This window comes from Symphodus melops, assembly GCF_947650265.1.
Source record: "Symphodus melops genome assembly, chromosome: 9".
NCBI lineage: Eukaryota > Metazoa > Chordata > Actinopteri > Labriformes > Labridae > Symphodus > Symphodus melops.
Genome location: NC_136699.1, coordinates 1,525,618 through 1,539,231, shown reverse-complemented (window position 1 = coordinate 1,539,231; position 13,614 = coordinate 1,525,618). Strand labels below are relative to the sequence as shown.

General features: G+C 43.8%; 3 protein-coding genes across 3 annotated transcripts in view; 2 read left to right on the top strand and 1 right to left on the bottom strand.

The window, feature by feature from the left end:
- The window catches only part of slit3 (slit homolog 3), a 188,619-nt gene that overhangs the window by 3,309 nt on the left and 171,696 nt on the right, over nt 1-13,614 (bottom strand).
- On the top strand, nt 3,550-9,487 carry LOC306829407 (uncharacterized protein; the record flags this gene model as incomplete). The annotated part of the gene is given in 5 exon segments (XM_079352450.1): nt 3,550-3,743; nt 3,800-3,815; nt 3,818-4,150; nt 4,367-4,511; nt 9,243-9,487. Coding segments are annotated over 5 exon segments (933 nt in total).
- LOC306829406 (trace amine-associated receptor 13c-like) lies at nt 10,370-11,527 on the top strand (the record flags this gene model as incomplete). The annotated part of the gene is made up of 2 exons (XM_079352449.1): nt 10,370-10,539; nt 10,714-11,527. The coding sequence occupies 2 exons, from the start codon at nt 10,370-10,372 to the stop codon at nt 11,525-11,527; spliced, it is 984 nt and encodes a 327-aa protein (XP_079208575.1).

The following is a 13,614-nucleotide window of genomic DNA, read 5'->3' as shown; positions in this document are numbered from 1 at the left end:
CCAGACCTCAGTGTTCATATCTATGCAAAGATCCTCAAACCCAGGTAAATGCACAATTCATCAGACGCTGACTCCCGGCATGTAACGAGGGTATTGTATGGCCTAGAGATGATACCGTAGAGAAGATGATTCATATTCAAAACTGTGTCAGTCATGGTAGCAGGAGTGAGAGCAGAGAAACTAAAATTATTGGGGACAAAGTTTGGAGCTTGTAAATATCTAAAGATGAGACCAGATCTTGAGGCAGTTTTCAACGACAACATTGTTGGAGTAAATCAATGATGGTGATGTCAGACACAAGAGTGACCTCAGTGAAGGATAACCACACAATGACTCCTCAACCCGAAGCCATGGTGGGGCTTGGATCGTACGCTGGCATCGGACTGATCAAATTCACACGTTTGCAGCCAAACTTTCAAGGCCAAATAAAAAGTTACAGTATATATAACGTTTTGTTTTGGGTACATGTTTGGGTCATATGAAATCAGAAATTGAACGATCAAGTGAGTCGGAAAAATGTTTTGGAATGAAAAGAAGTAGACTATCGCAATGATTATTTGCATAACGGCAGAGGTTGGGACTGCACAGTCCGATGGTGGTGGCTGGGTGTCAGGCGGTTGTTTCCTCGGTCGGAGATGAACAGTAAAAGATATAGATCAATTTATGCCCAGTGCCACCTTCTCAATATTCCATTCATCTGACTGGACCGGAAGGACACTGCCACAGGTTCAATAAAGATGACAGATGATTGTAGGGAAAGTGGGAAACCCTGCTCAGCTTACACGATTCATAGGAAAAAAGAGAAATTGTAGTTTGTGCAGCGGAAAGCTAGAAGAGAAGTATATACTATATATAAGAGCTTAATCCATAACACAGATTTGTGGCCAAATACTTTTAATAAACAATAGTGCTTTGCTTTGAAGTTCAGAAGAGATGATTTTCTACAGTGGATTGTGTTTCCCCACCTGGTGATTTAATTTGCCCCTTGGGACCAACTGCACTGTTTGTGGGTCATTAGCTGCTCTTAATGGCTTCATGTTTGTCTGCATAACACCCTCTAGCATCTCAGCCTCTGATGTATCATGACAATCAAAGGTGTGAAAGAACAATGAGCTTCATAGGTAAACACATGATGAAATCACATGAGATCAACATTTGATGCAATTGTTGCTTAAACTTAACAACTAACATGACCTGAGAATTTGAAGTATAAGAAAGTTTTGTCAGGTTGCTGAAATTTTAGAGAAAAATTAAATCCTGAAAACAGTTTTATTTATTTAATGAAGAGTGATAAAATGTTTTATATTGCTGTATAATTGATGATATTGAGGTGTGTGTAGAAAATTCCTGAAAATATCAATCAGTGAGCTACAGGTGTTGCAGCGATGGAAACGGGCAGTGAGAAGTGATTGTACCCGAGCTAAATCGGTTTACAGACCCATGCAGAGCTGGCTAAACACTGAAGCTACAGTGTCCACCACATGGCGACCTGGGTGAGCATCCACTCTAGAGAGGATGGGGCAGGAGGAGACAGCACTCTGCAAGGTTTAGAATTTGACTAAATCACTCTGACTAAATTTACTGAAACCCTTAAAAGAAAACGTACCAAGAGTCCACAGACATGACAAGGACACTGCAGCGTTCTCTGTCTGGTCCAACTGACCACACAGGACTAAATGTCAATCAGACAACAGAAGAGACGCCAGCCTTCAAAGTGCCTATTATCTGGACCAAAAAAACAAAAACAAACTTTTATTTATGGTGAATCATCAAGAAGACTTATTTACGGCGGGAGCCATGATTGTACCCTTGGGCCTTTTGAACATTTGCCGCTTCAGCTTTGGTTTTGATTCCAGAAGATGTGATCGCTCATAGACAGGTCGAAGCTGCTTTTCCTGACCCAACATGGCCTCAAGTTCCTCGCATGGTGGAGAGACTTGCAGTATAACTACTGATGCCTTCCGATATGGCTGGGGCGCTGTCTGGGAGGGCAGATCTGTTCGAGGTCACTGGGGTGACGGAGATACTTTACATGCCTCTGTTACTTTCTCTGTAGGATACGGGGGAGGCAGGTTATGGTGAGAACAGATAGCATTGCAGTGGTGTCGTACATCAACCATCGGGGGGGGCTGAAGTGTCCATCCCTGCATGTGTTGGCTGATCTTCAGGGCTCAGTCCAAGGGGTGGACCTGAAAAGCTTTCTAGCTTTAAGGATCTCAGGATCCAGCCGCAGATCAGCTGTTCCAGATGGGTCCCCATCCTGGCGAGTGGCGCTTACACCTGCAGAGAGTGAACCAGTTATGTCTTCCCTTTGTGGAGGTTGAGGTGGACCTCTTTTCCACAGCTGGCAATCCTCACTGCCCTCGATGGTCATCCATGATGCTGGAGGGCTCTCTGTGGACAGCCTATGTTGTCCAAGATGAAGGGCAGGATACGGCACCCTGAGCCCCAAACACTGAGGCACTTTCTTGGCCTAGTGGGGCAGGTGGTTGACACTTTATTGGCCTTGCTCGAACCCTCCACTCAGCTTCTGTATGGTGGTAAGTGGAGGGTGTTTTAGGACTGGTGTTATGTTAAGCAAAAGAACCCATGAACTTGTGGCATGTCTCTTATTCTTTCCTTCCTCTAACACCTCTTTGCCCTGGCCTGGGCAGAATTAGACTTCAAGGTAGTTCCTTGAAGCGATTTCTACAATTCCTGACAGGTGTGATGACTGGTCCCTGGGTGCACAAACTCAGCCTTTTTTTTTTTTAAACAGGTGTGAGGAGGAGTCGACTACCTAGTGGTCCTTAGAACTCTTTGTAGCGATTTTGAAGGGATTTCTACAATTCATTAAAGGTCCAGGTTCAGGTGTGATGACTGGTCCCTGGGTGCACCACCTGTGGTGGTGCAATTTTTCAGAGGTGTGAGGAAGAGTCGACCATCAGGTAGACTCTTGCTAGCCCCTAGGACCTCCAAGTGGTCCTCAGAACTCTTTGTCTGCCCCCTTTTAACGAATGACCAGTTTTGACCTTCACAATTTTAGTTGGGAAACTGCTTTTTGTCTCTGCCTATTCTTTGGCCAAAGTTTCCAATAGAGTGGCTCTCTCGGTGGCAGGGGTACGCCTAAGGTCTTGAGATGGGGACAAGACAGTCCACCTACTCATGACCCGACTTAGAACCATTGTTGCCAAGCCTCTGGTGCTTGAGGCTTTATTGCTCCACACATTTCTGCTGAGGATAAAAAGCTGCAGAACCTCTGCCTGGGTTTTCTCGTGAACACACATACAGCTATTCCACTCCTGGGACAAAAATGAGGCCTCTTTAGTGTCCTCTTTCCAAATTGTGAAGAAACCTTAAACATACTGTAAGGTCTAATAATTGGAAGGAAGTTTCAAGGAAGGATGAATGAAGCAGCGGGGGAATTGAAAGTTTCATCTCCAAGAGAGACAGTGAGCAGCAGCAGAGGAGGGCGGTGGAAAAACGAGGAGATAAATCAGCTGTTTGAGGGAGAGTTCTGGTCAGACAGCTGCTGGAGCTCAGCAGAACCTCCCCCTCCTCGATCTGATGATGGAGACCCCTCCAACAGCCGAACTTTGTTTTCCACAGCTCATCAACACCTCATGCAAAGTGCCAACGCCTAATCACTCTGGAGTTTTGCTCTTCTACTTTCTGATCTTCATCTCTCTAGTCACTACAGTTCTCAACCTGCTGGTCATCATCTCCATCTCCCACTTCAGGCAGAGAAACACACTTCAGAAATAGTATTAGATAGACGTCTTCTTTTTCAGCTCTCATAATTGTGTCACACAACATACAGTATGGTCTTTGATTTGTGATTTTAACTGTTCTTATGACTAATAATCACTGCTTGTTGTTTACACTGATTGTGATGTTACTCTCTCACTCCAGGCAGCTCCACACCACCACCAACCTCGTCCTCCTCTCTCTGGCTGTCTCAGACTTTCTCGTGGGAGTTCTAGCGATGCCGAGTGAAATCATACTATCAGAGACCTGCTGGTTATTGGGTGACCTCATGTGTGCTATTTATTATTTGTTACCCTTCATCATTCTCCTATCCTCTGCAGCATGCATGGTGCTCATATCAGTGGACCGATATGTGGCTATTTGTTACCCTCTGCACTATAACACCAAATTCACTCTGAAAACGGCCAGATTCTCTGTGTGCTTGTGCTGGATTTACGCTCTTTTTGTCACCATTCTGCTGTTTTATGATCAGCTCAAACAACCAGGCAGGTATAAGTCCTGTCATGGGGAATGTGTGGTTAACGTTCCAGGAGAACTGGACCTTGTTTTCAGCTTTGTCATTCCCATATCTATCGTCATAGCTCTGTATCTGAGAGTGTTTATGGTTGTTGTGTCCCAGGCTCGAGCCATGCGCTCCCATATCACAGCAGTCACACTGCAGGGTTCAAAGACTGTCGCTGCAGCAAAGAGGTCTGAGCTGAAAGCAGCCAGGACTCTTGGTGTTGTTGTAGTTGTGTTTCTGATGTGTTACTGCCCTTATTACTGTATCATCCTAACAGGTGGAAATATATTGATTGGTGCTAAAGCTGAAGTCTTTATTGCTTTTCTGATGTATTTTAACTCCTGTCTGAACCCCCTGATCTACACCTGTGTCTACCCGTGGTTTAGGAGAACTATTAGTCTCATTGTTACATTAAAGATAACACTGCCTGGCTCTTGTAATGCAAACATACTGTAGGGAGGCACTGACCTCTGGTTTTCATGAAGTGAAAGAAATCACTGTTGTTGTATAATGATGCAAACCAGAGATGCAGGGCCTAGCTTCTTTTCGAATGGAGCAAAAACAATTGTCACCTTTGATTTTAGTGTCATGATTTCTGCAGTCAGTGAGTCATTTGGCTCCGTCGTCTCAGTTTGCACTTTCAACTGTCTCATGAAGTTGGATCATTAAACTGGAACTTGATGGGCAGAAGTTTATGTTTCTGATGGACACTGACACTGTGATGTTGATAAATTCATGCAAACATTAATGTCTCATTTTAGGTTTACATTCTCATTAGAATGTTGTACTTTGCATCTGTGAAGACGACATTAATGCTAAATCTATTATATGTTTGAAATGTTGGAAACGTTTCGTGTGATGTTGCAGCAAATCTGTTGTTTGAAGCTGCTTTTTTAATGTCTTGGTTGTGAATAAAGCATGAATGACAATAGATGTGCTGTGGTGTATTTCTCTTAGATTAGGCAATGCTGCCACCTTCTGGTCAAAGACGGGTAATGTCAATGTTTATCATGACATACGAAGCGTTATCTTTTTATTCTCAGAAGTGGGTTATGATTTGACTTTGTGTTTGTTTTTCCTGTAAAGTAGATCGCAAAAAGTTCCGTATTTGGCCTCATCAAACGAACCCTCCTGTCCCTTCTCCAGCTCTCTCCAAAAAAGCAAAACATGATAGTTTATCATGTTGCTCGAACTGTGCACAACCCTGTCCTCCCACACACACGAGCACACTTGTACATATAACAGTGCATGTGTGTTTGTGGTGTTTTAAAGATTAATCAGAGAGCCTTGACTCGATTAAAAACAGTTTTTTAAAAGGTGAGCTCCATGGAAATTTCACACATTTGGACGGCCATTATAAATCCTGTGATCCTCTTATGCCCTGAACACATCACACGATAACACTCTTAAAAACAGAAATGGGTCCTCGTTTCAAAATGCTTCAATTTCAAATGAATGCACATTAAAGATATGTCGTCTTCTTCCTATAAATGAACAGCGTTAAGATATTTATTTGACCCCAATTAAACTATTTCAGTTTGCTCACTTGCTAAAAAGATGATAGGATATATATTTAGACAGACGTCCACCACAACATGTTATCGACCTTTTTGAAGCAGCAGTCAATGATTTGCAGTGACTTTTTAGATTTTAAGAGAAGTGTATGCATACATTAAGGCACATAAAGGCTTTCCTGTCCGCTCAGAATGATATCTATTGTTGGAAACGTTTTTCTTTTCCCATCTATCCTGACTGAAGGGATGTGGACTCGTACCCCAGGGAGGTGCTAGTTCAACATGTTATTACTGTTGGCTGTGGTTGCGAGAGAGCAGAGATGTGAGGACTTTAGACAGTGACTGTCCACTTGTTTGGCTGTTTGGGTTCCGAAAGTACATTTTCTCAATTGTGTCATCCGTTGACATTTCACAAAATCTTCATACCAAAGAGATGGATGCCTGTAATCATTGCAACTAGCTGCCCCAATACTAATGACAATAAAACATTTAATTAAACAGTGAAAAAGGTTAGGGCACATGACTGTATACATAATTTTTGTTCGGATTCAACTACACTGATCATAATCCATTGTCCAATCCATTGACAATTAATTGAATTGTCTCGTACATTTGTGTTGTTGAATTTAAAAACTACATTCATTGTAACAGAACAAGGTTATTGTAATGACCCACGTTAGCTACCTTGGTAGCTAGCCTGCTAGTGGTGGGAAACATTGCTACGGCAACAGCAAGTTCCACTAACCAGAGAAGTTGCTGGGACATTGCAAGGGAATGCTTTAGATAATGTTAGCTTAACAGCTAACTTATGCAGCCTAACCTAACATGCCTGCTAGTGAAATCAATGAAGCTGGAATCCACAACTCTGAAGTTAAGATAGCTGAAGTTAAAGGGAACCTACCCCAATGCAGTGCAACTTTCCTTCCTCTAGGGCAGCTGAACCCTGTATACCACCTCTCCCAGTCTCTCCAGGATCCAGCAGGGACTAACCCATTTACTGTACAACTTTGGGCAGCTGCCCTTCTTTCTCTGAGGACTGTACACCCAGACCAACTCTCCATCAGTGAAATGCTTTCCCCTGGAATGTACATCATTGTTCCTCTTCTGTCTCAGTCCCGCCCTCAGAAGTTGATCTCTGGCGAACTTATGGACAGACTTCATGTGATCTTGAAGTGTCTGCACGTAGTCGGGTTCTGGGGGTCCAGAGGAGCATCAGGAGGTTACCCACCATCATTTCTGCACGTGGTTCAGATCTCCCTAGCTAGCATCCGCAGAGCAGGGGAGCAGGAAGTGGAGTCCTGGGCAGCAGACCGATACGCCATAGGAATAATGGGAAGTTGGGCGTCCCAGTCATGATGTTTGGCTGTCAGCATGGCTAGCTGTTGAGCCAGTGTATTGCTAAATCTCTCAACTAGCCCATCACTCTGAGGGTGGAGGGGTGTAGTCCTGTGGGAGCCCAGTTTTTCACACAAACAAACACCCTGGACTTGAAGTTCCTGCCCTGTTTGGTGTGGATGATTTGAGGGGCCCTGAATCTGCTGAACATTCCCTCCACTAGTGCGTCCACTACAGTCTCTGCCTTTTGGCCTTGCAGGTTGTATGCCTCTGGCCACTTGGTAAATTAGTTCATCACAGTGGTGATGTAACAGTTCCTCCTATTTGTGCGGGTAACGGTCCAAGTCTCTCCATTGTGGACCCTGTTGGGAACTGTTGAAGACGAGCATGAGATCTGTCTGTGGGGCCCTTACGTGCTGAGCAGCTGTCGCAGCGGCGACACTAGGCTTCCATATCCCGCCTCTGTTGACACCAATGTGTCCAGACCCTGGGCTTCCATGCATTTCCTGGAGCATTGTCTCTCTCAGGGCCTTTGGAATCATCACCTGCCTGCTGGTTCCTTCCAACCCCTTTGCAGCTGCCCCTCGTACAAACACAGGGCTTCACACATTGACCAAAGGCCCTTCATGGCTCAAGAGTTGATAGATAGATAGACAGACAGACAGACAGACAGACAGACAGACAGACAGACAGACAGACAGACAGACAGACAGACAGACAGACAGACAGACAGACAGACAGACAGACAGACAGACAGACAGACAGACAGACAGATAGATAGATAGATAGATAGAGACAGAGAGAGAGAGAGAGAGAGAGATACTTTATTGATCCTGAGGGAAATTCAAGATAGTATTGAATTCTTTCCATGGGGTTTGGATCTGGGACTCCACAGTTGCAACATCCACTTTCAGTTTGACTTCCTGGGTGTTCTTTTTCTCACAGTACCGACTGCTGTCAGTGTAGCAGGGCCGGCGGTCTGCTTTTCAAACCACATTTGCTTCCCCCCGTCCCACCTGATCCTACTTGTATGTTATTCTGACTTAATCAATGTCATGCTTGTCATTGATGATTGCTCTAGGGGGGGTTGCTGATTATCTCCCTGCTTTATAGCTATCATTGTACACATGGGAAGGACAGGAATGCATGCTGTTCCTGCCTGATACTTTCCATAAGCATGTGGAAGGGCAGGGAGATATCTTTCAGAGCCATACCACCAAATAAATAATTGCAATAAAGCTATTTTCTAGATAAGGTGGTCATGACTGAACTTCTGTTGTTGCAGGAGTTACAGCAGGACTAATCATGTTTGCATCAAAGTGACTATGTTTCATTAATTAATCCATTACATAAATTTGTGTCCAAAGTCAAAAATTGTGCTTCCCCACTTGTAACCACAAACTGGATTCACTGGTGATTTAATTTGCCCCTTGGCACCAACTGCACTCTGTGGGTCATTAGCTGCTCTTAATGGCTTCATGTTTGTCTGCTTAACAACACATTAAACATCCTCTAGCATCTCAGCCTCTGATGTAACATGGCAATCAAAGGTGTGAAAGAACAATGAGCTGCATAGGTAAACACATGATGAAATCAGCAACAATTGCAAAACTTGATGCAATTGTTACTTACTTTTTTAATTAATTGAATCAAACATGACCGGAGAATTATAGTATAAGAAGGTTTTTTCTCACGGTATTTTCTATTGCTTTATAACTTGTGATAGAAAGGCGTATGTAGAAGATTCCTTAAAATATCAACCATTGCAGTTTGTAGAGAGTGAAATGATAAAGTTCTCTAACTCTCTGATGAGACTTGAAGGGAACATGGTATGTTGAAGTGCCAGAACTTTAGATTCTGGCCCTGAATGTGGCCTTGGTTCCATTGAACATTTGCCTCTTGGTTTTGATTCCATAAGATCTGCAAGCCCAGAGACAGGTCGAAGGTGTTTTCCCTGGCCGAGGAAGGCCTCAAGGTCCTTGCATGGTGGAGGCACTTGTAGGCTGTTACCCTGAGACAGGAAGATTGCACATTGAAATACTGACACTTCCAATAAGAACAGACAACATTGCAGTGGTGTCTTCCATCAACCATGAAGTGTCCATCCCTGCATGTGTTGGCTGCTCTTGTGGGCTCTGTCCAAGGGGTGGACCTGAGGGCTTTCTATCTTCCAGGATCTCAAGATCCAACAGCAGATAAGCTATCCCAGATGGATCCCCTTTCTGGCGAGTGGCGCTTACACCTGCAGCGAGTGAGCGGGTTATGGCTTCACTTCGGGCAGGTCGAGGTGGACGTCTTTTCCACAGCTGGCAACCCTCACTGCCCTCTAAGGTCATCCATGTACAGAGCTCCAGGGCTGCTGGGGAAGGACCCCCTGAGCCTCTCGTGACCTCATGTGCTGCAGTATGCCTTTTCACCAGCAGGAGGGTTCTTTGTGGAGTCTGCCAGCCAGACAGCATATGTTGTCCCAGATGCAGGGCAGGATAGGGTACCCTGAGTCCTTGCCCTGGGCTGGGCATAATGAAACTAACAGGGGCTATCTTGAAGGGATTTCTACAATTCATGAAAGGTCCAGGTTCAGGTGTGATGACCGGTCCCTGGGTGCACAACCTGTTTCAGAGGTGTGAGGAAGAGTCGACCATCAGGTAGACTCCTGCTCCCCCCTAGGACCTCCAAGTGGTCCTCAGAAGTCTTTGTCTGCCCCCTTTAAACTAATGACCAGTTTTGACCTTCACAATTTTTGTTGGGAAACTGCTTTTTGTCTCTGCCTATTCTTTGGCCAAAGTTTCCAATAGAGTGGCTCTCTCAGTGGCAGGGGTACGCCTAAGGTCTTGAGATGGGGACAAGACAGTCCACCTACTCATGACCCGACTTAGGACCATTGTTGCCAAGCCTCTGGTGCTTGAGGCTTTCTTTATTGCTCCACACATTTCTGCTGAGGATAAAAAGCTGCAGAACCTCTGCCTGGGTTTTCTCGTGAACACACATACAGCTATTCCACTCCTGGGACAAAAATGAGGCCTCTTTAGTATCCTCTTTCTAAATTGTGATGTAACCTTAAAAATACTGAAAAGTATAATAATTGGAAGGAAGTTTCAAGGAAGGATGAATGAAGCAGCGGGGGAATTGAAAGTTTCATCTCCAAGAGAGACAGTGAGCAACAGCAGAGGAGGGCGGTGGAGAAACGAGGAGATAAATCAGCTGTTTGAGGGAGAGTTCTGGTCAGACAGCTGCTGGAGCTCAGCAGAACCTCCCCCTCCTCGATCTGATGATGGAGACCCCTCCAACAGCCGAACTTTGTTTTCCACAGCTCATCAACACCTCATGCAAAGTGCCAACGCCTAATCACTCTGGAGTTTTGCTCTTCTACTTTCTGATCTTCATCTCTCTAGTCACTACAGTTCTCAACCTGCTCGTCATCATCTCCATCTCCCACTTCAGGCAGAGAAACACACTTCAGAAATAGTATTAGATAGATGTCTTCTTTTTCAGCTCTCAGATTAGTGTGTCACACAACATACAGTATGGTCTTTGATTTGTGATTTTAACTGTTCTTATGACTAATAATCAATGCTTGTTGTTTACACTGATTGTGATGTTACTCTCTCACTCCAGGCAGCTCCACACCACCACCAACCTCGTCCTCCTCTCTCTGGCTGTCTCAGACTTTCTCGTGGGACTTGTAGTGATGCCGGGTGAAACCATACTATCACAGAACTGCTGGTTCTTGGGTGACCTCATGTGTGCTATTTATTATTTGTTACCCTTCATCATTATCCTATCCTCTGCAGCATGCATGGTGCTCATATCAGTGGACCGCTATGTGGCTATTTGTTACCCTCTGCACTATAACACCAAATTCACTCTGAAAACGGCCAGATTCTCTGTGTGCTTGTGCTGGATTTACGCTCTTTTTGTCACCATTCTGCTGTTTTATGATCAGCTCAAACAACCAGGCAGGTATAAGTCCTGCCATGGGGAATGTGTGGTTAGCATTCCAGGTGATCTGGACCTTGTTTTCAGCTTTGTCATTCCCATATCTATCATCGTAGCTCTGTATCTGAGAGTGTTTATGGTTGTTGTGTCCCAGGCTCGAGCCATGCGCTCCCATATCACAGCAGTCACACTGCAGGGTTCAAAGACTGTCGCTGCAGCAAAGAGGTCTGAGCTGAAAGCAGCCAGGACTCTTGGTGTTGTTGTAGTTGTGTTTCTGATGTGTTACTGCCCTTATTACTGTATCTTTCTTACAGGTGGAAATATAATGATTGGCTCTAAAGCTGAAGTCTTTATTGCTTTTCTGGTGTATTTTAACTCCTGTCTGAACCCCCTGATCTACACCTGTGTCTACCCGTGGTTTAGGAGAACTATTAGTCTCATTGTTACATTAAAGATAACACTGCCTGGCTCTTGTAATGCAAACATACTGTAGGGAGGCACTGACCTCTGGTTTTCATGAAGTGAAAGAAATCACTGTTGTTGTATAATGATGCAAACCAGAGATGCAGGGCCTAGCTTCTTTTCGAATGGAGCAAAAACAATTGTCACCTTTGATTTTAGTGTCATGATTTCTGCAGTCAGTGAGTCATTTGGCTCCGTCGTCTCAGTTTGCACTTTCAACTGTCTCATGAAGTTGGATCATTAAACTGGAACTTGATGGGCAGAAGTTTATGTTTCTGATGGACACTGACACTGTGATGTTGATAAATTCATGCAAACATTAATGTCTCATTTTAGGTTTACATTCTCATTAGAGTGTTGTACTTTGCATCTGTGAAGACGACATTAATGCTAAATCTATCATATGTTTGAAATGTTGGAAACGTTTGGTGTGATGTTGCAGCAAATCTGTTATTTGAAGCTGCTTTTTTAATGTCTTGGTTGTGAATAAAGCATGAATGACAATAGATGTGCTGTGGTGTATTTCTCTTAGTTTAGGCAATGCTGCCACCTTCTGGTCAAAGACGGGTAGTGTCATTGTTTATCATGACATACGAAGCGTTATCTTTTTATTCTCAGAAGTGGGTTATGATTTGACTTTGTGTTTGTTTTTCCTGTAAAGTAGATCGCAAAAAGTTCCGTATTTGGCCTCATCAAACGAACCCTCCTGTCCCTTCTCCAGCTCTCTCCAAAAAAGCAAAACATGATAGTTTATCATGTTGCTCGAACTGTGCACAACCCTGTCCTCCCACACACACGAGCACACTTGTACATATAACAGTGCATGTGTGTTTGTGGTGTTTTAAAGATTAATCAGAGAGCCTTGACTCGATTAAAAACAGTTTTTTAAAAGGTGAGCTCCATGGAAATTTCACACATTTGGACGGCCATTATAAATCCTGTGATCCTCTTATGCCCTGAACACATCACACGATAACACTCTTAAAAACAGAAATGGGTCCTCGTTTCAAAATGCTTCAATTTCAAATGAATGCACATTAAAGATATGTCGTCTTCTTCCTATAAATGAACAGCGTTAAGATATTTATTTGACCCCAATTAAACTATTTCAGTTTGCTCACTTGCTAAAAAGATGATAGGATATATATTTAGACAGACGTCCACCACAACATGTTATCGACCTTTTTGAAGCAGCAGTCAATGATTTGCAGTGACTTTTTAGATTTTAAGAGAAGTGTATGCATACAATAAGGCACATAAAGGCTTTCCTGTCCGCTCAGAATGATATCTATTGTTGGAAACGTTTTTCTTTTCCCATCTATCCTGACTGAAGGGATGTGGACTCGTACCCCAGGGAGGTGCTAGTTCAACATGTTATTACTGTTGGCTGTGGTTGCGAGAGAGCAGAGATGTGAGGACTTTAGACAGTGACTGTCCACTTGTTTGGCTGTTTGGGTTCCGAAAGTACATTTTCTCAATTGTGTCATCCGTTGACATTTCACAAAATCTTCATACCAAAGAGATGGATGCCTGTAATCATTGCAACTAGCTGCCCCAATACGAATGACAATAAAACATTTAATTAAACAGTGAAAAAGGTTAGGGCACATGACTGTATACATAATTTTTGTTCGGATTCAACTACACAGATCATAATCCATTGTCCAATCCATTGACAATTAATTGAATTGTCTCGTACATTTGTGTTGTTGAATTTAAAAACTACATTCATTGTAACAGAACAAGGTTATTGTAATGACCCACGTTAGCTACCTTGGTAGCTAGCCTGCTAGTGGTGGGAAACATTGCTACGGCAACAGCAAGTTCCACTAACCAGAGAAGTTGCTGGGACATTGCAAGGGAATGCTTTAGATAATGTTAGCTTAACAGCTAACTTATGCGGCCTAACCTAACATGCCTGCTAGTGAAATCAATGAAGCTGGAATCCACAACTCTGAAGTTAAGATAGCTGAAGTTAAAGGGAACCTACCCCAATGCAGTGCAACTTTCCTTCCTCTAGGGCAGCTGAACCCTGTATACCACCTCTCCCAGTCTCTCCAGGATCCAGCAGGGACTAACCCATTTACTGTCCAACTTTGGGCAGCTGCCCTTCTTTCT